A 22,266-nucleotide genomic window follows, 5' to 3' on the forward strand; every position below is an offset into this window, starting at 1 on the left:
CAAAGCTCATCGCTATCTGTCACATTGTGTATCGCAGTATCTATTATTACAGTAGAATAGCATTGAATAGAATGGGGTGTTGTGGGGGGTTAATAAACAGAAGCTAAAATAAATTATATTAATAAAAACAGAAACAAAAATATCGATTAAATAAAATAAATAAAAAGATAATAATAAATGTTAATGTTTCCAGGGCTACGCTAAGCAGTGGCTGGTGTCAGCAAAAAGAATTAATTAGCATAAAAACTAAACAAAATGATGAAAACTGAACCAAAGGATCAATAATGAAGACATGAACACGAGTGCGCTTTGCAACGTCGCTTTAACATCAGTTGTGAGTATTGCCAGTTTCATTATGAAGAGAAACACATCTGTTGACAGGACCGCATGTCTTTTAGCACAGGGGTGGCAAACACACTTCACTTCAAAACCAAACAATTACCGCCAAAAATGAGCTCCAGTGCAAAATACAGAGAAAACCTCCAATAGTTGTTGCATTATTTATGTTTTCATGTTATTTTTATTTTTATTTTTAAACTCTCCCTGACAGCATGGCTTTGAGCAACGAGGTAGCTAGTTCCTATGTGTCTGTCTCAGTTTGGGTCTGCTATTCTTAAGAATGTTTTTATTTATTCACTTTGTAAATTTACGCCACATGTGTGCTGGTTTGGCGGGTCAGATTGGAGCCTCTCACAGCCCGGTTTTGGCCCATGAGTCTTATGTTTGACAACCCTGTTTTAGCAGATTTTGCAAGTCAATAAAGCATCAAAGCTTCTGCCTGCTCAGTTTATGACAATATTTGATTAACCAGTTTTTTTTTTTTTCTTTTTCCATAAGACTGGGAAATAATGGATATACCAAAAGAAAAATAATCAATTATAGGTTATTCATTCAAAGCTTGACATCAGTCCCTTTCTGATGGAACGACCCGTATTTCATTGTATGTGGAACCTGAACTGACACAGATATTATAGATTAATAAAAGCACACAGTATAATTTTTTGAGTGAAAATGAAGACAGATCACTTCAGAATTCACCAAACTATTTACTTCCATGACTTCCCCACATCTGAATCAGAAGGTCATCGACGAGTCAGTACATCAGGGTGCTCATGTATTCTACAGTATGGTTCTTCACAGTCCTACAAACGTGACTGTAATGGGAAGCGTCACCCTGGGGCTTAAATATGCCCCACCAGATAAAATAACAGAGTTGATTCCCCACAGATGCCACACTTTGTACTGTTAAAATCAATATTTTTAGCACTTTTGTTATTACACTTTGGTTCTTGAGGAGAAACAGTCACGTAAAGGGCTTTTAACGTGAAACGAACCCTGGGTGAAGGTTTAAAGCCCCCGAATAAGAGTCCTAATGACGCCTTTGGCACAGTTCTGTCATGTAGACATACTGTATGTGACGCTTTTCATTATGTGATATGTGACCTCCAGAGGTCAGTTTCTGCTTCACTAGTGGTGCCCGAGGTCCTGTTTTCACAACATTTTTGAGTGAAAATGGAAAACTTTGCATTTTGGGTGTGAAAAATGCTACTTTTTTAAAAATGTGCACGCACACCACCACTGTAGTAAATAGTTCTGCATTTGCACAAGGAGATCAACAATAACAACACTGGCTGCCGGTCCATTTCCTCTTGGGAATTAGAAATTTTATAGCTAGAGAGAGAAGCAGTTTTTGCTGCTTCTATAAAACATGGACCTGTTTTTTCAAAATGCTGCTGTTAAAATGCAAACTTTTCTGAAATGAAAATGTAAAAACTTTAAGTTTTCACTTAAGACACTGCCGTGTTGATGGGGTCTGAAACAAATTGTTACGACCAAGATCATTTAAAAAGAATCCATGGCTTGCTGAGATTTAAACACAACACATTTTCTTCACCGCGGGGACAAGCAGGCCCTTGAGTGTGTTGATCATATCAATGATCTTCCTGACTGCTTAAGAGTTTAACTTTTGCAAAATGGAGAATCTGCTAAGAATTGGTTTTGGTTGCCAGTATGATGTTGCGAAAACTGAATCAATATACACAAGGGCACCAGACTACAGGCTTTGAGAGAATTAATAATCCAAATGTTCAACCCTAACACCTGCTGGGATCCCTCTAGACACTGTAAGAGCATTAAATTCCAGTTTTTAAGTGAAATAGCCCACCTAAGTATAGTCCCCCCCCCCGACACCGTCACTATTTCACTGGAATGTACTCTGCGGTAGAAAATGAACAATATGATTAATTAATGAACACTGGCTATTAAACGGACAGCCTTTTTTGTCAGCTTTGCTCTCATTTTCCCTCGGTGTTAGAAGTGATAAAAGAAAAAAAAAACAATACAAAAAATAGATGTGTGAGAGCAGGAAAAAGAAAGTGTGTTAGGAGGATTGGGATTTCAAAGGGGGTGGGAAAAATGCAAGGCCATGACAGATGCAGGAGTCTTTTTTACTGTGTAGATGCTGCACACAACAACCATTTTTTTTTCTGATTGTTCTCCCGACTGTAAACATGTGGGAGGGAGTCTAGTGAGGCTGGACAGAGCTGTGTTAGTAGGAGCTCACGGTGCAGGGGGAGATGAGCGGACCAGATGGTGGAGAATTCTCTGGGCTTATTTCTGGAGAGTTCAGCCTTTACGGCTCATATACTGACTTAATTATGAGACTGAGGGGAGAGCGGACCCCTTGAAAGACGGATATAAAGAGACAGGGAAATCTTCATTAAGCCCACAAGGAGAGGGTTGCATCCGTTGAAATGACTTTGCCGTCTCATCAAGACTATAGAGGGCAAACGGAGTGATGATGGGCGGAGTCGCACTTGGTCATGTAATGTTTGCTGTAATTATGGAGCAAAGACTGCAGAAAACATAATTATCAAATCTCTGGATGGAAAAAAAAAATCCAAATTGTTTTGATTATCACACAACAAGCTTCTCAGTTTGGTCTGTCTGACACTGTTGGTTGAATTATTAATATTTTTTTTTTCCAGCTTCGCAGTCAAATGAGTTTTTAATTACAAAAATAAAACAACGAAACAAATAAATAAATCGAACAACCTGCTCATGCTGAAACCTTGTTAAATCAAATCTACCATCTTTATTCCTCTCCTGTTTATGAGTATTAATTTTATAAATGTTACGAGTAAGATGTAAACTAAAATCATAATTAAAAAAAAGAACATTTCAACAAAGGTCAATTGTGTTTGTTGATTTATTTATTTATTAGTCCCTTGTTAATATATCCTTGTAAAAATCTCTGTACCGAATTGAACGCCACAGCGTGGCTCAGAGCATTCTGAGGAAACCCACTCACAGAACATGCAAACTCAGTTTAAGCATGTTGTTAAGTGTATGCCACAAGTCTGAGCCTTGAAAGGCTCCCATAATCCAATGAGTCATGATCAGATAAATTTAAAAATGCACAGCTGCCCAAAGTACAAGAGGTATGCTGTTTTCTTGTAGAGGTATGACAAACATGAATACATGAAGTCATGTGATGTGTTAAAGATTTCCGATCTGCTGTCTGTAAAATAGAGTTTGTGATACGTGATTGTCCACAGAAAAAGTGACCAAAATCAGTGTTAAAACAGGGCTCTGCCGTCTCTTTGGTCCAATTTAAATGATGTTCATGTGAAACACGTGAAACACACAAAAGTTTTGGTGTCCGTGAACATGAAGCCAATGAGAATGTAACCTGTTGATCAAGTACCGAAGGTAGAAATTCTCTAAAATGCTTCGTCTCCATGTAAACAAGGGGAAACACAACTTTTTGAAAACATGCCGACTCTATCTTTGTAAGTATTTGGAAATTTTTGCTCAAACCCTTCTAATAAGCAAGACAGGCATAATAAATAGTTCTGCCCATGCATGAATCATTGGGCAATAACAGTAATCTCATTCCATATTGTCCTGGGACTTGGCGGTAGCTGAGTCACACATAATAACAATCTGACTTTTTTGTCGGTCCATAGGGATGTCTGCATACTCACCATTTATGTCTATAGCATATGTTTATGGCATAATGTTCACATATGTGTGTGGTTCCCCCCCGCCCAAAACAAAAGTGCCCACTCATGGCTGTAAATCCAAACCACATTGTTTTCAAGTGTTTCTGCCATGTCTGTGTAAATTGAACATTGTTTTCAAAATGTCAAAACTTTTCTGTAAAATGCAAAAAAACGTTTTTGTGAAAACATTTTCACCTGAATTCTCCCATGCCAATTAAGACAGGTTTTGAAGCAACATCGGCCACATAATACTGCCTTCACAGGCACTGTTAAAAATAAATGAAGAATTGGCTTATTTGTGTGATTACAACATTATTGGCCATTCATCTGCAGATTTTAGATTTTAGACAAACCTTATGGCTGTTTCTTGAGCAGATGTGAACATTCTCAACTGGGAGATGGGACTTTCCCTAATAGTAGCCTTCATGAGTTCCCAGGTGCATCAATGCAATGCTTAATAATACTTTCAAATGACTAGAGAGCTATCAGTCTGATCCCCTTCTATGTCTGTCCTATATAAATTAGGGTTGCTGGTTGCTGAAAGCAAAATTCAATTGCTGCTATAGGCAAGTTTCATCCCAGACAGCTCACAAATCTTTCACAGGACTCACTGGGGCCAAACAGGCACACAGCAAACCTAAAGGGAATTTAAGGTCTTAGGGAAACAAGCCTGTATTTGGATTCTCTGAAATATTCAGAGAGTAAATCCAGTCAAGTTGAGGAAGACCATACAAAATCCAAAGAAAACCCCAGAATTACAAAACTGGGTTATTAACTGTGAGTGCTAAACACTGCGCCGCCACACATTTCGATCTTCTTGCCTTAGCTAATGGCATAGCAGAACAAATTCTGGAAAATCTGGAGCAGTGTTTATTCATGCTGACACAGCAAACAGGTACCGCAGGGTAGAATTCACCAAGTAGAAATCAATGAAATGACTCAGGAACAGTGTCTGTGAACATGATCCACCATAAATTCAGCCTGAAACACCATAATCACAATTTTTTTTTTTAAACATGCAGCGACTGACTGGCAAAGAGAAAAAGTACCTTGTTCTCTAATTAATCAACACTCATTAATTCCGATTTGTAAATCCTGCTAAAAAGAAGAGCAAAAAATGTAAAAATGCAAACATACTTTGCAATTTGGAGTTTTTTTGGAGGGGTGTGGGGGTGGGGGGGTTCCAGTGAGACAATGCTAACAACATTCAGCAACCACAACAACAAGCAAGCAGTTTCAGTGTCCGGAGGCCAAACTGTCCGGCCTGCAGTGCATAACCGTCACCCTCGGAAAACATTTGCACCATTATGAAACAAAGCATCTGGCAATTTAGACCCTGAGCTGTATTATGACCTCTGTCTTCTCCAGTGGTGCACAAGAGAAAAATGTGCATACCGCGTATGCATGGGAGCAAGAGGAAACGTCTGTCCTGGAGCTGTAGCAGAGAGAAACAGACAAAAAGAAGAAGAAAAAGGAGTACACGAGGGTCAGCTTCCAGAATAAGGCCACTGGCATGAAATGAACTACTGATAATCATCAGGAAATTACATCGGTCTGTAATGTATTTTGTGTTATATTTGTCACTTTAAACTGATGCGTGTGCAGCTTTGACTTATGTTTAGAGAACACTTTATATGAATACAGAAAAAAATCCATTTCAAGATATTTCTCAAACTATCCTTGTTCATATATGTGACTTCTATTGATTAAATTGAAATTCCACATGTCATAATTTTGACTCGAAATAAAACCTAAAACCTAAAAGGGCGTCTATCTGATATTATTACAATTTAAATGTGTTTTGTTCATATTAAAGGATATGATTGCATGCCTTTTAAACGATTGAAGGTTTTGCCAGATATCTGCATTGAAGACTTAGGCCTTTTTTTCTTTGGGATAACCACGTAATGTGAAGTTTGAAACTCTAAGAACTTCACGTTGTTTTCAAGGCAGAGTTCAGTGGCAACAAGTCTGCAGAGGACTGGCTGACAGTCTCCTTTTTATGTTAATAGAAATTAAAGTAAGATACCTGTGTGAGAGCAAAAAAATAAATAAAAAAAAATAACAGAGGGATTTTTTAAAGGAAAGTTTCATTAAACACCTCAACGCTGTCTCTGCTCTGATGCTTCACCAGGCACTTCAGACGAGATGCAAAGCAGCGACAGTCTTTTATCTGGTTGAGATTTTCCGGCTTTAAGAGATGAATCTGTGAGATTTCATCATCCTTTTAACCTGTGCTGACAGAAGCTAAGGATAGGAAAAAAAATAAAAAAGGGAGTATGGGGCAGGACCAGATGCTGGAGGCTGCCCGAACTTTGTGCACTCTTGAACCCTCTCAAATGCAATCATCACCTCACCTGGACAATTTGATTAACATCACCGAGTCCTCCTGTTAGCCTCATGATAGCAGCCCGTCTTTGCTCGATCATTCGAAAGGGTATAAAGAAGAAGTCGAGCTTCAGAGTCAGCATTTTGGGCATTTTATAATATGGGGTTAAATGCGGCCTTTTCTGCTGCTTCTTTAGTTGAATGTCACAGCATGACCAAAGTCCTGATAGAGCTCTGCTGCAGAAGCTTTGGAAAGATGATGTGTTGTGTTGGCTGACATGTTGACACGTTGACGTCACGCGCTGACTGAGACGAAAAAAAAAGAAAAATTCATGAGCTGGCAACAAAGTCAAACAGACACATAAATAGACATTACACTGCAGATGGCTTCCATGTTAAAGACTGTTCATTATTGTGAATTTGAATTTAGCAATAGCATAAACAGGTAAATATATATAAAACTCTGTGGCCATATTTATGCCGAAATCCCAAATGCAGTAAGTGAAACTGACAACCGTGTGCATGAGGACACGATGCAGTCGAGTGTGTCTGCTGACTCTGCTTCAAATGAAGAAAGATTATTCCAATTATCCCAGTCTTTAACTTCAAGTCTGCACTGGATACTTTTCACATTAAACCACCTCTCACTGAAAAAAAAATCTGGTGCATGAAGTGCGCAGCATTTAGAGACAATTTTCTGTAATTTATTACTACTAATTTATGGATGATATACATGGTGGGATGAACTTCCTTCTGAAGAACTGAGTTCAACTGATTTGAACTATACAATACCAGGATTAGTTCAGTTGTGAAATCTAATCCAGACACAGAGGATAGTAATGGTTTGTCACTGGAAAAACAAAAAACAAAAAAACAATGCAATTGACATGACCACACAACAAGAGAAACTTTTTGGACTGGAGTTTGAATTTATGTTTTTAGTATGTTTGGATTTATCTGGGTGTCCCAGCTTCTTCCACAGACATGCACAGGAGGTTCATTTGTGACTCCGAATTGCCTGCAGGCATTCATGTGTGTTTGTTTCACTGTGTTTGATTTGCAAATGCATGCAAATGAATAAAAGTGTGAGTTGAAACAAAATGAAAAATGTTTCAGGGACTAAGTTATTGGTACATATAACACATGATATATATACATTTAGGGCTCCATTTATGTTTTCAAGCGATAACAGAACCCTTTTGTTCCACTTTGTGTGTCAGTGTATGTGACGACGACGCTCAGAGCCAATGAAAATGCAATTTTTAAGAATCAAGGCAGAACTTCTCAAAAATGCTCTGTCTCCATGGAAACAGGGGAAAGACAACTTAATAAAAATGCTCAATCTGTTGTCGTAAATAGTTCTTCCAAACAGTACAAGCTTAAGTAAATGCACAATAACAACACTGGTGGCCACCACAGTGAAATTCTTCTGGAACTTGATAGTTTTAGAGTTAAGTTCTGCTCTTCTCCTGTTTCATCACCTATATTTTTCTTGAGTGTAATTTCATACCGCCTGATTAATTTGATTGATTTGCTCTTTTTTCGTTCAGTGACTGAAAGACAACTTGTGCTTTTGGACAACCATCTTGAAAGATGACTTTTTGTTCCTGAGTCTGCGTTCCGTCCTTGGCTCCTCTCCCTGCTCTCACCCCAACAGGCTTGCAGAAGTGCCTTCGGTATGGGAGGATTTCAGCTCCTCTCCAAAGGCTTTCAATTGGACTCAGGTCAGGTCTCAGCGCTCTCCGGTTTAAAACAGTGTGTCTTTTCCTTTTCAGCCGCTCCTTTCTGAAGCTGGATAGATGCTGTGAGTCAGTGCCTGGTTACGAATGAAAGACTTCTGTCTCCAGTCCAGTTTTCTGATATTTTGCTGGTAAATAATTCTGCATCACATCTATGATACAGTCATTTCCCCAAATACCAGAGGCAGCTCAACATCTGAACATGACGGTGAACTCCTTCGATCATTCTACTTTTGGCTAATTTTCATTTTTGTGCACAGAAGACATAACAAAAAGTGGCACAAATCCAGGGCTGCCCAATGTTCAAACTCTTCCAAATTGCAATTCTGCAAAGCTGGCAGTCACGAAAGTGTCAGCAGGTTACTTGGTTAATCAAATGGATTCACGAGGGTCAAGGGCCAAGAGATAAGAAGAAGCCAAATATTGACACAGGCAAATTGCAGAGGCATATGTTGTACAGCAGTGGCGTAGAAAGCCAGAATTTTTACCGGGCAGAATTTTCTTAAAAAAGAAAATTAATTTGTGTTTGTGCGCTGATGTTGCATCAGTGGCAGACACTGGTGGAGTGTTCTCATAGTGAGGACTGACTTCGGATATGGTGTACATAAAACCAAAGATCAGTGTCATACAGTTGTGCAGATTTGGCGGAACAATGTCAGCTGATCTCATTGATATCTTGCATCGTTGTGAAGAGTGGGCGGATTGATTTTATAATGAAGGTTTTGCCATTGAAGTCCAATGAGTCCAATGAGGCCCTGATTGGATGCGGAAAACTGTATAAAAGGCCAGGGGAATAGTCGCATGTAATACTGGGCGCAGCCCAGTGTGAAAGGGGTATGAGGTGCTGGTGGGTTTGCAATTGGCAAATATTCTACCAAAATTCAATACATTGAGTTGAAGCACTTTCCTGATAACTGGTAAAAAAAAAAAAAAAAAAAAAATCTGTGTCACAGGATGAGAATCCAAACTACATTTCACATTCAAAGAAAAAGGGCAGAGTCATTGTAATTCGATTGGAAATGAGTATTGTCAGACAGGTGCTGGACATTTATCTAAACAATGCCACCCGCATCCTCAGGCTCATCAGTTTGTCCTCACACTAATTGTGGATAATCCCTCTCACGGGAGTTGCATTCCCCCACTTGCTCTCCGCTGGTTGTGACCTGTAACTGCCCTTATGGAACAATAATATATTGTAATGTATAGGAAAATATATTACAATATATTAAATAATATATTTCCATATATGGGCCATTACTGTTTATATTTTTCAGTATATTGCAATATATGTATGGACCATACATGGCTATAACGTATATAATGCAATGAAGACAAAACAAATCCATATATTTTTACATGTAACTTTATTGACACAAGTTTACTTGAAACTGAACTCATGAATTCATCTCTCTTTCTTTGCAAAGTTTTTAATCCATCAAACTTTGTGTGATGGTATAGGTGAAGACCACTGTATCAAAAATGACTAATTTGATTAAATTTAATTAATATATGAAACATATTCTTCAATGTGTCCATAAAGGTCCAAAATTCTTGACATATTCAGGAAAGTGAAGGCATATATACATTAAATTACAGATTTCATACAGTTTGACAAAAAACTTTTCAATGTTTGTACATGTTAGGACCATAAATGTGACATATATAAACCAGATGTAACATTTGCCCTTATTAACATTTCAGTCCTCCACACTGGCTCTTGGAGGTATACAGGTATAGAGACTTGCATATTGTGGCAGATCAATGAGCATGCATTTTCCTTTGAACATTGTCACATCAAATATCTGTTTCCTGCCACGCAATACTCTTTTCAGGCCAACTACATTTTCTACATGAAGGAATGTACTGTGTGATCTATCATACACTCTTCCAAGAGCAAAGCACTTTGTGTTTCCTTGTTGCTCTACTACAATGTAGTAGTAGACAGTGATTATGCGTCCATTCTGTAACAACACTGTGAAACTGTTCCTTTTCACTACTCTGGTGAACTCTTGTGAGTAATACAGGTGTCCTCTGACTAGAAGGCGACTAAATATTTTCACAACTGTATCCACAGTCACTGAAAGTTGCTCTCTCATGGCCAGTATCTCTTCACTTGTTAGTTTCCTGGAATAATGCAAGCCAAGGGCAACAACCTGATCTGACACTCTTTCAAACTGTTTCAGTTTCTTTTGACCAGTTAACTGGTTGTACAGCTGGACACATTCAGGCACAGCATTTCTCAGTGCATCATTCTTCAAAAGAGGCAATACCTGTCTGTATGTGAATTCCTTCATTATCTGCAAAGGAACACACTGAGTGCCATGAAACATTTTTAGTAACTCCCCATTAAATGACTCAAAAATATATCCTGAATGTGCCCACAAAGGTCCCCAGTTCTTTACAGATTCTGGCAGATGAAGACATAAATGTACATTAAATGACACATTCTCCTTTCCATAAAGTGCTTCAAATTGTTTGACAAAATCTACAACAAGTTTTTCACATCTTTTTAACTCCTCTGTTGTAATAACATCTTTGCATAGTAAGAACATGAATGTGACAACAGTCAACCAGTGCTGGTAAAAGACCTGGGGCAGAATTCCTTTCAGAACAAAGATGCTGTAAAACAGCAACCAGTTCTGCCATTCACTGGCCTTCCAAAACCTCCTCTGCTGAAGAGATCGAGGCACTCTTGTTACATTGCAAGGAGGCTTAATCAGTAGTAGCTGTTCATCAAGCTCTGCCACTCTGTTCCCAATATAATATGGTTTCTCGTGGTTTTCACTGTCCAGCCACATGCTTGCCAACTGCCGAACCAGACCAAGGTGTACATTATGCATATGGTCTGGAGGCATGCTATCTATGACGTCAAAGTGTGGAATGTTTATAAGACATGTAGGCCCTTTAACACCCCTCACCGATTTTGTGGTACGCAGAGCCTCCCTGGCATCGTTTACAGTTGAAGTGTGGTCCCTTTTTGGAACATCTTTGTATGGGTATGCTCTAACAGTACCATTTCCCTTTTGAACTTGTTCACCAGGATGCAGACAGAGGCTGCATCCGTACTGGCCATTAAACTGGGTCATGTTCTGTAGGATGGGCCTGGCAACTGAATCACACATCATTAGAGCTGTCACAACTCTGCAATGTTCCAAAATGCCATTTATTTTCAACTTGAAACCTACAGTGGACAACTTCTGACACTCTAGAGTGAATGGTTTTAAAAATGTGTTCACATTTGGCTTTTTGCTACCAAACCACAAGCCAAAAAGTAAAACATTTTGTTTGCGTATGGGATAAGGAAGCTCATTTACAGTCCCTTGTAATGGCCAAATACTGTACAGTGATGATTTAAATACAGGTACTCCATCACAGTTGAGTGTTAAGGAATATCCATGCAGACAATCAAGCGGGCCTCCGTTTCTGCTCAGTTTATGGTACATTTTACCACTATGTATGTCATCATAATGTTCTGAGGTACAGTCTCCATTTCCTGACTTGAGGCAAGCTGCAATATCTTCTCTTTGAAGAAGGCATTTGAGCTGTGTTTGTATTGGTAAGTATATAAAGAAATTTCCATTCTTCAGTGAGCTGTTTTTATCCCACTTCGTGCTGCACACAACACACTGCCCTTCACTAACTTCGTCACCAATGTAATATTCACAATTTGGACAGTAAATGTGACATTGCAAGTGACCTTGTATTGGCTTAAGTTCTTTTAAGAACAGATGCTTGGAGGATGACAGCGTGTTTTCTGGACAGTGAATATTAATCAAATCGAGAAGATCAGAGAGGGCCACACCTGTGAGCCCATGTCTCAAAACAAATGACAGTATAAGTAAAAAACTCTGTGCTTTGGTCAGCCGTGAGCCAGTGTAAAGTGACTCTTCGTCTACCTGAGCAAAGTTTTCATCATGGACATCTCCCAAATATGATTGCTCATTTACCGACTCCTCCATACTGTCTTCATGCATGAGGGAAAATTGTTCTCCACTGCTAAGGCTGGAGTTTGAGTCACGAAGAGACTGCTTTGATTCAGACACATCTATACAAACACTGTTGTCCACCTTATCAGAACTTAAGTTACTTGACCGTGATGCTGGACTCAAGTTTGGCAGAGCACTGAATTGAAGATCACACTCTGAGGAAGACTCATCCTCAAACAAGAGTGGGGATCCAGGGTATATGGGTGTAAATTCAGCATCGTCTGCATGTAGGCTCTGAAAAGACAGTCAGTTTTGTTCAGAATCTGGTCAGAAAGTATCAGAAAATGACACAAAAAAAAAAACGAAAAAGTAAAAGAATAGAAAGTCATTAAACATGGACATAAAAATGTGACACCTATATCCTCAGAGACATTTTGCAAAGAAATAGATTTTACAACATTTGAAGCAAAATATCATAAGAACTTCATGTCTTTTTAAGACATACAAGAACAAATAATCAATTAGCTTTTGAAAAATCTGGATATATTGTCATTACCCTGTTAAGTGGGACAATGACAATGATGCAGAATGTCCAATTATGATTAATTTGGATTCATTCTGAGTACTGTACCCTTTTTTGATCTTTAATAAGTCAAACTGAATAATTAAATGACCCATTTACCCAAAGTATACATTTTATTTATTTTTTTTTTCTGGCTGACATGACAAATTTCCCATCTGCGACAATTCCCCTGGCCATGATGCATGACAAACTGCACCTTTTGAGGTTAGGATTTTTATTGGGAATCATTTTCTAATATGGAACACCAGCAGTCTATCAAGTTCTTGAAGTTGGGGGGACATAATTTTTAGTGCTTTTCAACAGTAAAAAGTATCCAATGACAAAATTGTATTTGCAAAACTCAAGGTGTTGCAATAAAACAGTGATTCTCCAACCAAATACTAAACAAAGTTATTCATATACTTTCTTTATACTTACAGTGGTGTGATGAACATCATGAGTGTCTTCAGAGAAGTTTCCAATGGTGTGTTCAGAATTATCATGACCCATCGAGTTCTGTTTTGTGAGCACAATGATTATGACTTCACTATTTTTTCAAATGAAACCACTTCACTTTATCAAACATATGTCCACAAAAAAAGCTTATTCTTTGTTTATACTGAAGCATGCATTGTAACTACTACGTACAGAAACTTCTTCTCCTGAAAGACACTGTGGTCCACTGAGAGGGCTCCAAGCTTCAGAGAGCTCATCAGCTGTCCTCTAGAAAATAAGCAAAATCAAGAAAAAAAATTAATAAAATGACTAATTCAGTCATGCAATCCATGGTTAAGGTTAATGCTGAATACAATTTAACTTGTTCAGTTAGTGGGATCATCACTGCTATGCAGTTCAGCTTTATTTAAACCTGAAATTCTATTGGAAGTCACGTGTTTTCCGAATATATCACATATGTGCTGCTGCATTACAGAGAAATATATCTGAAATTCTCCATCCAGCCGTAAGGCAGGGTACACCTTATACAGATCACCAGCCCATCGCAGGGCTACCATTTGATGCAACAGCTGCAGTTGTAAAACAATTGCATTGTGGCTTTCAATATTTCCTTCTGTGTGATGTGGCAATTAACTTCCATGCGGAAGTTACAGAATGAATGTGTTAATATGTTGCAAATTAAACCATTTGGCTATCATTTTGGTGCATCTGTAGAGCAACTGTCAGGGTCATGGTTAGAGGAGTTATGACTCAGTTTCTGTTGTGTAAGAGCAAAAAGTGATTCATTACCTTACCGTTTTTAACATGTTTCAGTATGGAAGCCCATTTCCGCCACTTGAAAAAGGAAAACACGCACATGGTATGTCATTATTATGAGATAGTAAGTCATAATTATGAGATAGTAAGCCAAAATTATGAAATATTAAGTCGAAATTATGAGATAGTAAGTCATTGTGAGATACTTTTGCACAAGTCAAAAGTAGCTTGTCTTTGTTGGGTGACCTCTGCATTTCAAATGAACACAGAAGATTGTCAGTACATTGAGAACTAGAACATTTATGGCTGAAATAAATTAAGTACTTGATGTGCTTGCTGATTCAAATGGTATTATAGATGCAAACATACCCTGGAATTTCAGCAAGAAGCAGTTCTGAGTTGGAAAGGATAAAACTATAATATGGCTGAGGTGGCAACTTCAACTGCATCTGGAAACCTGTGGTCACTACCAACAGCTGTTGATTTTTGTAGACAGGCAGTTCACAACCCAACGCGACAGATCTTTATTAGAGAGTGTTGTACCTGGTCTCCACAGTAGGTGGCGCATACAGACAATAAGTCACGCATGACTTTTAAAGGAGTGCTGATTATTACCTGTCAGGTACACAGCTTACTGAGAGAGCTACACACTTTTTTGACCGCTGTTTCGTGGCCTCACTTTCAGCCGTTTGTTTCTGGTTTTGCACACAAGTTATGGACAATATAATTATGTGTAAAATAAATATGTTCTGAACATAAATGGACTTCGGCTTCTTTTGAAAAAACACGGATGACTAGATGTTTTCGGGAGCAGCCCCTCAGTAGCTTAGATTTTTCACTTTTAGTACTCAGATCTCAATAGTACTCAGACCTCAGTACTCAGACTCAGATCAAATACTCAGACCCAGATACTCACTACTCAGATCTCAATCTACAATCTTCATACAGGAAGCTGCTGTGATGGAGCGCATGCGCAGATGTTATCTCATAATTATGACTTACTATCTCATAATTTCAACTTAGTATCTCATAATTTCGACTTACTATCTCATAATTTCCACTTAGTATCTCATAATTATGACTTACTATCTCATCATTTCGACTTAATATCTCATAATTATGACTTCCTATCTCAAAATTCTGACTTGTTATCTCATAATAATGACATGTGTTTGTTTTTTTCAAGTGGCGGAAATGGGCTTCCATATTTCAGTAAAACAACAAAAACACAAAAGACTGGGGCTATATACATTTGTCAGAAACTTACAGAATCTTCTGCTCCGAACAAACTTTGCTGCTCGCTTACAGGAGTCCAACACTCAAAATCGTCATCAGCCATCTAAAGAACAGATTACAAAATAAATACCCAGACATAGTCTACGAAACCAAACTTGCATGTTTTGTGAACACTGATTTTTTCAGTTTTTAAGATATTTTTAAGAGAAAAATACACTATACTTACAACAGTGTGGCTGACATCAGTTGGATCTTCAGAACAATCGTCAGAGTCATGGTCAGGGGAATTAGGATTCAGGGTCTGTTATATGAGAACAATATCAATATCCTAACTGAACTTATTAAAGTTCATCCAGTAAGATATTAATAAGACACATTAACATACAAGCAACACATAATTTAACTATTACTGGTCACAGTTTATCTTTACTATTGTAGCAACAAGAATTTAAAATGAAACTTACAACAACTTCTTCTGTCACTCTGGATTGATTTTGTGAAGATAGTCCACTTAGGGGGCTCCAGACCACAGGACTGTCATTAGTTCCTGGCTAAAAATGGTAATAAAAAAAATATGTATAGCATTCACATTTAGCAAAGACAACATATTCAATACTATTTTCCAGAATAAAAAGAAATTAAAAATTAGAAAACCAGGGCTGGTAATCCTTCAAGATGTTTTGACACAACTACCAATATTTTGATACTACTTTCTGAATATTTTTGAATAACATTTTGATAAAATCCATTTTAATAAATGAATTTGTCTGCTAAAATAACAGAAAAAAATGTTCCACGTGAGACAATACTGACCAAATCTTGGATTAATGGACAAATCTCCTCAGTCAATGCTTTCCTGTGATTAAGAACAAATAAACAAAATAGCTTGTTAATACATGTATACAGGGTTCTCACCAGGATTTTTTTCAGTGTAACGGGAGGTTGATAGCAACATTAGCTAGCTGTCATTTAGCTACTGCTAATGCAGAATCACAGCAGCATTGTTTACAGTCAGTTAGAATAAAACAAAACACTGACCTTTTTTTCCATCGTTTTGTTCTTGCTGGAATCTCCACTTTATCAGAACCCGGGAGAATATATTTTCTTTTTAATCTGTCCATTTTCCTTAGTAACAGGCACTCGCGGGCAACCCAGAACAGTGGCCCGCCACTGACGTTACTGGACGAACTAGCCAATCACAGCACAGAGATGTTATCCAATCACAGGACAGTAACCGCGAAAAGAGGAGACGGATGAGGAGACGCAGACGGATCGACTTTGTGAACTATCATGTCCAAGTTTCGGTACGCTCTTGTTTCTTGGGCAGAAGGACCCGACAAAGATGCTGTCAGCATTGTACCGACAAACTGGATCATTGACTTTGACCCCACGGATACTTCCAGAACATATCTCGTGGAGTGTCGAGTTGCTAACGGCAAGAAGCCTGCTAATGGTTGGCAAGTTGAGCCGGCAGTGGTGCTGCAGCTAGCAGGTAAGTTCCTGCTCTTAATTTTAACACCGAATGTGATATTAATTTGAATATTAAAAAGGTAGCGTTAATTGTGTTAGCAACTCATACACCAGCAGTGTTTCCTACAGGAAAAACGTTTGGGGGGGGGAGGTGTCGGTGCTAGCGGCGGCTAGCGCTAGCATGAGGCTTTGGGCCGTCTGAGCTAGGGGGAGAGGGAGAGAGAGAGAGCACACGCGTGGAGTAGCTGCTGGGACACAGAGCGCAGCTTTTTTTCCCCTCTCGTTGTCCGGGTGCTGCAGAATTTAGCGCGGGCGGGGCGCCTGGACTGAAAAGGTCTGACGGAAACCCTGATTAGGTTATGTTAGCTCAGTTTTTCTCAAATAGTGGGGCGCGCGCTCTCCTCCAGGCGGGGTAAAGGCATAAACAGGGGGGCGCGAGCGACTGGGAGGAAAAGGTCCGGTCAAGTGGAACTAATTAGCTGAGAGTCGGGTTGTGTTTCGTGGCGCACAGGCTGCGGTTTCTGTTTGGACCCAGAGCTGTTTGGACCCATTAACATATACACGGGACTCGGAAGTATGGAGAACGTATAGTTAGTGTGCAGTTGGAACGTCGGTGTACATGATCACGTCACTACGTTGGCTCATTTACTCCGATTATTTTTACAAGGGGTGAGAAACATGCGACAAGTGGGCCAAAACCGGCCCACCAGATGGTCCATTTCGGTCCACGGGACGACTTTACAAAGGATAAAAATTATAGAGAAGGCCTGAACTGTCAAGTTGTAAAACTGTAAATTTTAAATAATTTCTTAACCTTGACAAGTTGTTTTGATTATAAAGTGAAATACTAGATTGTTCAGCTCCAGATATCTGTGACTAACTGACTGGTGTTTTTGTAGATAAACTGTGATCTGGCAGTTGCAGTGCACATGTAATGAGTCAACTGAGGCATAATACTGTTGAAATGGAACTTAATTTTCTTCAGAAATATCTGGGTGTTCATGATGTTTTGTAAAAAGATACTTTATTAAATGTGAAGAATTTTGAATATACTCTCTTGAACTAAAACACAATGGAAACGTTGGAGTTGTGGTGATTTGTAGGTTATGATGCTGTCATTTTACTGGTGGGGCCCACTTGACATCACATTATTGGGCTTTATGTTGCCCCTGGACTAAAATGAGTTTGACACCCCTGATCTTTACTGTGAAAAACACCAAAATGGAATGAGATATGATAACACAGCCCCATATATTCACATTTTAATATAAAAACAATTTAAAATTTGAGAATCACTGTATAGCTGAACATTAGCTGAATTTACAGGGCTTTATTTTTTTTTAAGAAATCAATGGGATGTTTTTAATTTTCAGATTATTGTTTAAGCTGTCAAGTACACTGTGTTGACAGCTTCTTAAGGTATTTATTTTATCTTCCTGCATCAATGTAGAAAAAGAGTCTACACTGAGGTCTGCCGAGCGGGAACTTTTAAAAGTGGACAAGCCAAAACATGACAAGAGACCCAGGAAACCTAAACGTCTTTTCCATGAAGAAGATGATGAGGAAACAGCACCAATTCCAAAAAAGGTAACTGTACAGTACAAAGTAGGTGGTGATATTGTGTTATCTTTTAGACAAGTATTAGTTTTGGTGTACATTACTTAGAACTGAAGTACATTTTGTTTATGGAGCTACACCACACTACAGATATCAGAGTTTTGTTTGATGATTTTCTTTTAGAACATTAAGGGATTAAAGCTTGTGTCCGGAGTTTTGAAAGAGAGAGGTTTTTTCCACCCTCCCTCTGCTTTCATGAGCGACCAAGCCACGCCCCTTTAATCATGCACGCGAATTATCTGTCGGGTGAAAATGAGAGCCTCTGAGTCCTACAGCATCCTCCATGTTTAGCTGTTTACGGAGGATGTTCAGCAGACAGTGGATATATCCGAGGTAAGCGGGCCGGCTGCTGCGTTGCTAACTCTCCTCTGCCTGGGTGAGTGGCCGTGCTCTCTGGCTGCGTGCACATGTTGACTGACAGCACGAGAATGCGGAAGCTCGCATTCTATTGGCTGACGCTCACCGGCGCTTTTTCGGATAACATGGGGGTCTATGAGGCGAAGGCAGGGCTCATAAATAAATTTTTATATTGCTTTACGCTAATATTATATTGTAGTATCGAACCAGACTGACACATTTAAGCTCTGTTGAAAAATGATACATATGTTGGAAACGAACGGAAACTCCGGACACGAGCTTTAAACTGACATCAGGAATATTTGTCAAGTCCAGTGGTTTATCCATCACTGAAAGTGTAAATATCTGTACTCTGTGAAAGAAACCCAAACTTGCAGCTCAGAGACGGGCTGATGAAGAAATTCTTTCTGAGGACAACCAACTTCGACCAGTCCAGAATCCAGGGGAATCATCAAGCATGGAAAACGCTGACCAAATCAGAGTGCTTCAGAACCAGGTCAGGGCTTTGCAGAAGGAAAACACCAGACTGCGCAACATGGTAGTTAAAGGTAAGGATCTATTGTAGAATAAATAATAATGACTGCTTCTTTGTTTTAAATTGAATTCAGACGTGCACTTAATTTGAGATAAAACAAATTAATGCATTCAGAGGAAATTGGTTTGTCTTGAATCTCACTTTGTCAGATACAGTCTGGTGTTTGTCCATTATTTTAAGAGTTTGTCCGCCTGTTTTGTGGTATAGTAGGTGTTGAATTGGCAGATAAAGCTCTGGTGGCTGCCAACAATTTCCCAATCCTAGTCTTATCCTAATTTGATAAGAGATAAGCTTTCCTTCCCACAATGGGTTGAATGGGTAATAGGTAGACTGTATCTTTTAAATGTGAAGATCTGTAAAATTCATCTGCCTTGTGAGCCAAATAAATATCAACCAGAACTATTCAGCATGTGTTAAGAGTTGTCTACTTTCTGCTCCCTTTCATTCCAGTTGGAGAATGTATTTACTTAAAGCATTTTTATTTATTTTACAAATGAATGAAATAAAGAACAATCAATAAATCTTGCCACCATGGTTCACACCTGTATAGTTTTGTAGCCAGTTCAATTTTTTTTTTTTTTAATTCAAATTGTTTTCCAGAAATTCCAACTTTGTTGATGGAAATGAAAAACGTTCTCGCAAACCGTTCTCCCATGGACCTCCGTCAGGTCGAAGGTGAAGGTGAAACTACACCTTGCAAACCTTCAGAAGTGAGTTGTAATTGGCAGATTTTAAGCAGAAATTAGAAAGATAGAGTAGCAGCTTTTCAGTGACTTTATTTGTTCTTTTTTTCCAATTAGGTGAAATTGGGGAATGATGGCACTACCACTGTCTCGGCTCATTGTTGGGAGACTGCAAGAGCACAACCTACAGCTAATGGGATGGCACGAGTGCTGCTGATGGGCCTCTTCAGTGTTGATGTTCTCCTCAAATCTAACCTGACCGGGGGGCTCAACAAAATCGATCCTACTGCAGAGCGGCGACAGGCTCTCGATGGGAAGAAACTGCAGGCTTTACTTGGTAAAACAGCCAATGATTTTTTTTTTTCAAGAGTTGATGGCATGTTTTCTTTTATTCATCTGTTGTATCAAGTAGGCATCTCCCATAGCTAGAAAATGCATCCGCATTGTCGTGAACCACAGCGAAAAATGCAGCTCCAAACAAAATCGGTGAAATCATCCCCCCCCCCCCCCCCCCCCCCCCCCCCACCCCCCCAAACCGCAGAGAGTGTCCTACTCCCGTTTCCTTTTTTTCCGCTTGTTAGACAAAGTTTTTTTTTTCTTTTTAGTTCTACCATCCGTGAGCACCTGAGAGTGGTGTTGCTGTGCCTCGCGCACTCAAACTTATTGGAAAACAAACACACTCGGAGATGCTTTCAGCTCAGTGCAGCGAACTCACTCGCGCTCACCTCTACCAGAGGAGGTGCCACTCCTCTTTATTTTTCAGTTACCAAACGGAAATTAGAACCAATCAACACATCATGCAAAGATCGTCGATTGCAACACAATGACAGATATCGCACTCCAACAGCTTTTATACTTGTAATCCCGTATGAGCGCCGTAAAGCAGGTTTGTTCTCGCGAGATGTAGTCGGGTCGCTCCTCTGAAACTGCAAGCGCTGTTTTCAGGACACAGACCCCGGGGGGAGTGAAGGGACAGGCGAATCACTGTGACAAGTCTTTGTTTACCCCCACAGGGATTCTGAAACACATTTATGGAGGTAAAAAAGTTGCATAGTTCTGCTTTAATCTATTTCTAAAAGGGGTCTAACAGCAAACAAGCTACAAACTGCAATTCGAAAGACTACAGTCATTTTCTAACAGTAAACAGCACCGAGCTAGGGCTATGTTCAATTGGCTTATGACTAAATAAAATTCAGTAAATACACATTTCTATTGAGTTTGAAAACAAGCAGTGACCCACATGGTCGTGTTTCGCAATTGCCTCAACATAATCTTGATGCAGGACTAGGGGATTTATTTTTCAATTTTTATTTATCAAGTATTTCATGTCTTCATGATATTTACCAGTGAAGCACTACTCAGAGACCCCAATGTTAAATTGGTGACCTGCCTCTAGCCACCACCCTCAGGGCAATTTTTTCACTATTTGCATTCCCCCATCATTCACCAAGCCAGCTTATGATTTACAGGTAATGCAGATACTGTATAGTGTAATAAAAATTGTTAAAACTGTCTATACAAAATGTCTTATTTTTGTTATTTTTATCCCTCACAGATGCTGTGGTGAACCATCACCCAGGGACCAAGCTATCTGATTTAAGAAAATCAATCAACACAAGGATTTGTGAGTTAAGGCACCAAGTGAAGCAAAAAAACATGTCAAATGTTAAATAGGATACCAAAAAGTTTTATACTTTTGGTTCTTTTTGTTCTTTTCCTTGTTTGGATATTGTTGATGTCATGTAATGACTAAATTCTATTTAAATTTGTTTTTGTATCGTGTTTTGTTACTCACACATTCAGTGTTAGGTGTCTTTATTTGTTTTTACCAATGCAAAGCTAGCTTTAGTTTTGAACTTTCTGAGGAGGGATTTAAATCTTGCATTGTAGGTGGGTGATAGTTGCCATCCATGGCCAACCTTTCTGTTAAGGGACTTAATTGCTATGACTAATGTTGGTAGACAGTCAAGCATGTTTTATATCTAAAACACAATTAAAGATGTTTGAACACTCATTGGTCTGCATCTTTTGTTTAAATCTTAAATCTGATCTAAATGTACATTTTTTTTTATCTTATACATATATACACATACATGTTACAATCTAAAATTTCAGCTGGATGGAAAGAGTAACAAATGAAGTGTTGAGCAGAGTTAATGAACAACCAATTCTAATTCAGTCCATCTGGAGGAGGAAGGCGAGATGGATTGGGCACATCCTGAGAAGTGAAGGGCTGCTGCGCGATACCATCGAAGGAAGATTCGAAGGGAGGAGACCGAGGGGCAGGAACAGAGCCATGGTGCTGGACGACATACAACAAGGAAGGAGCTACCAACAAATGAAGAGCATGGAGCAGAGGAGATATGACTGGAGAGTACTGAGTGATGCCGGACCTGTCAGATGACAGATCACGAGAGAGAGATTGATTCATCCATATGTTATGGAGTGTATTAAATATATTATTACATACATTTAAATATGCAAATAAATATATTCATCCATATATGTTATGGAGTGTATTAAATATATTATTACATATATTCTAATATAAAAGAAAATATATTTTCATATATTTTTCAATATATGGAAAGCGGCAA

General features: G+C 38.9%; 1 protein-coding gene and 1 long non-coding RNA gene across 3 annotated transcripts; one reads left to right on the plus strand and one right to left on the minus strand.

Annotated features, from left to right (window-relative positions):
* Positions 1 to 13,004: 13,004 nt before the first annotated feature.
* LOC115383296 (uncharacterized) lies at positions 13,005 to 16,047 on the minus strand. Its single transcript, XR_003930663.1, has 6 exons — positions 15,821 to 16,047; positions 15,472 to 15,558; positions 15,234 to 15,308; positions 15,039 to 15,110; positions 13,208 to 13,282; positions 13,005 to 13,075 (listed from the first exon to the last, which is right to left on the minus strand). It is a non-coding gene; the product is annotated as an uncharacterized LOC115383296 (long non-coding RNA).
* LOC115383295 (uncharacterized) lies at positions 15,579 to 21,683 on the plus strand. 2 transcript variants are annotated; one of them, XM_030085449.1, is made up of 7 exons: positions 15,579 to 16,311; positions 16,411 to 16,499; positions 17,928 to 18,064; positions 18,813 to 18,999; positions 19,587 to 19,696; positions 19,787 to 20,006; positions 21,225 to 21,683. In XM_030085449.1, the coding sequence occupies exons 1-7, from the start codon at positions 16,298 to 16,300 to the stop codon at positions 21,341 to 21,343; spliced, it is 876 nt and encodes a 291-aa protein (XP_029941309.1). In that variant the 5' UTR covers positions 15,579 to 16,297; the 3' UTR covers positions 21,344 to 21,683. The 2 variants fall into 2 exon arrangements, with proteins under 2 accessions (XP_029941309.1, XP_029941307.1); XM_030085447.1 differs by having other exon boundaries at positions 15,579 to 16,499.
* Positions 21,684 to 22,266: the final 583 nt, after the last annotated feature.

Source organism: Salarias fasciatus (genome assembly GCF_902148845.1).
Source record: "Salarias fasciatus chromosome 7 unlocalized genomic scaffold, fSalaFa1.1 super_scaffold_4, whole genome shotgun sequence".
Lineage (NCBI taxonomy): Eukaryota > Metazoa > Chordata > Actinopteri > Blenniiformes > Blenniidae > Salarias > Salarias fasciatus.

Bases quoted from the DNA above. Each gene is read 5' to 3' on its own strand.
- LOC115383295 (XM_030085447.1), top strand. From the start codon at position 16,298: ATGTCCAAGTTTCGGTACGCTCTTGTTTCTTGGGCAGAAGGACCCGAC. The intron at 18,065-18,812 runs GTAACTGTACAG...ACTCTGTGAAAG, and splicing joins CAGCACCAATTCCAAAAAAG to AAACCCAAACTTGCAGCTCA. The intron at 19,697-19,786 runs GTGAGTTGTAAT...TTTTCCAATTAG, and splicing joins CACCTTGCAAACCTTCAGAA to GTGAAATTGGGGAATGATGG.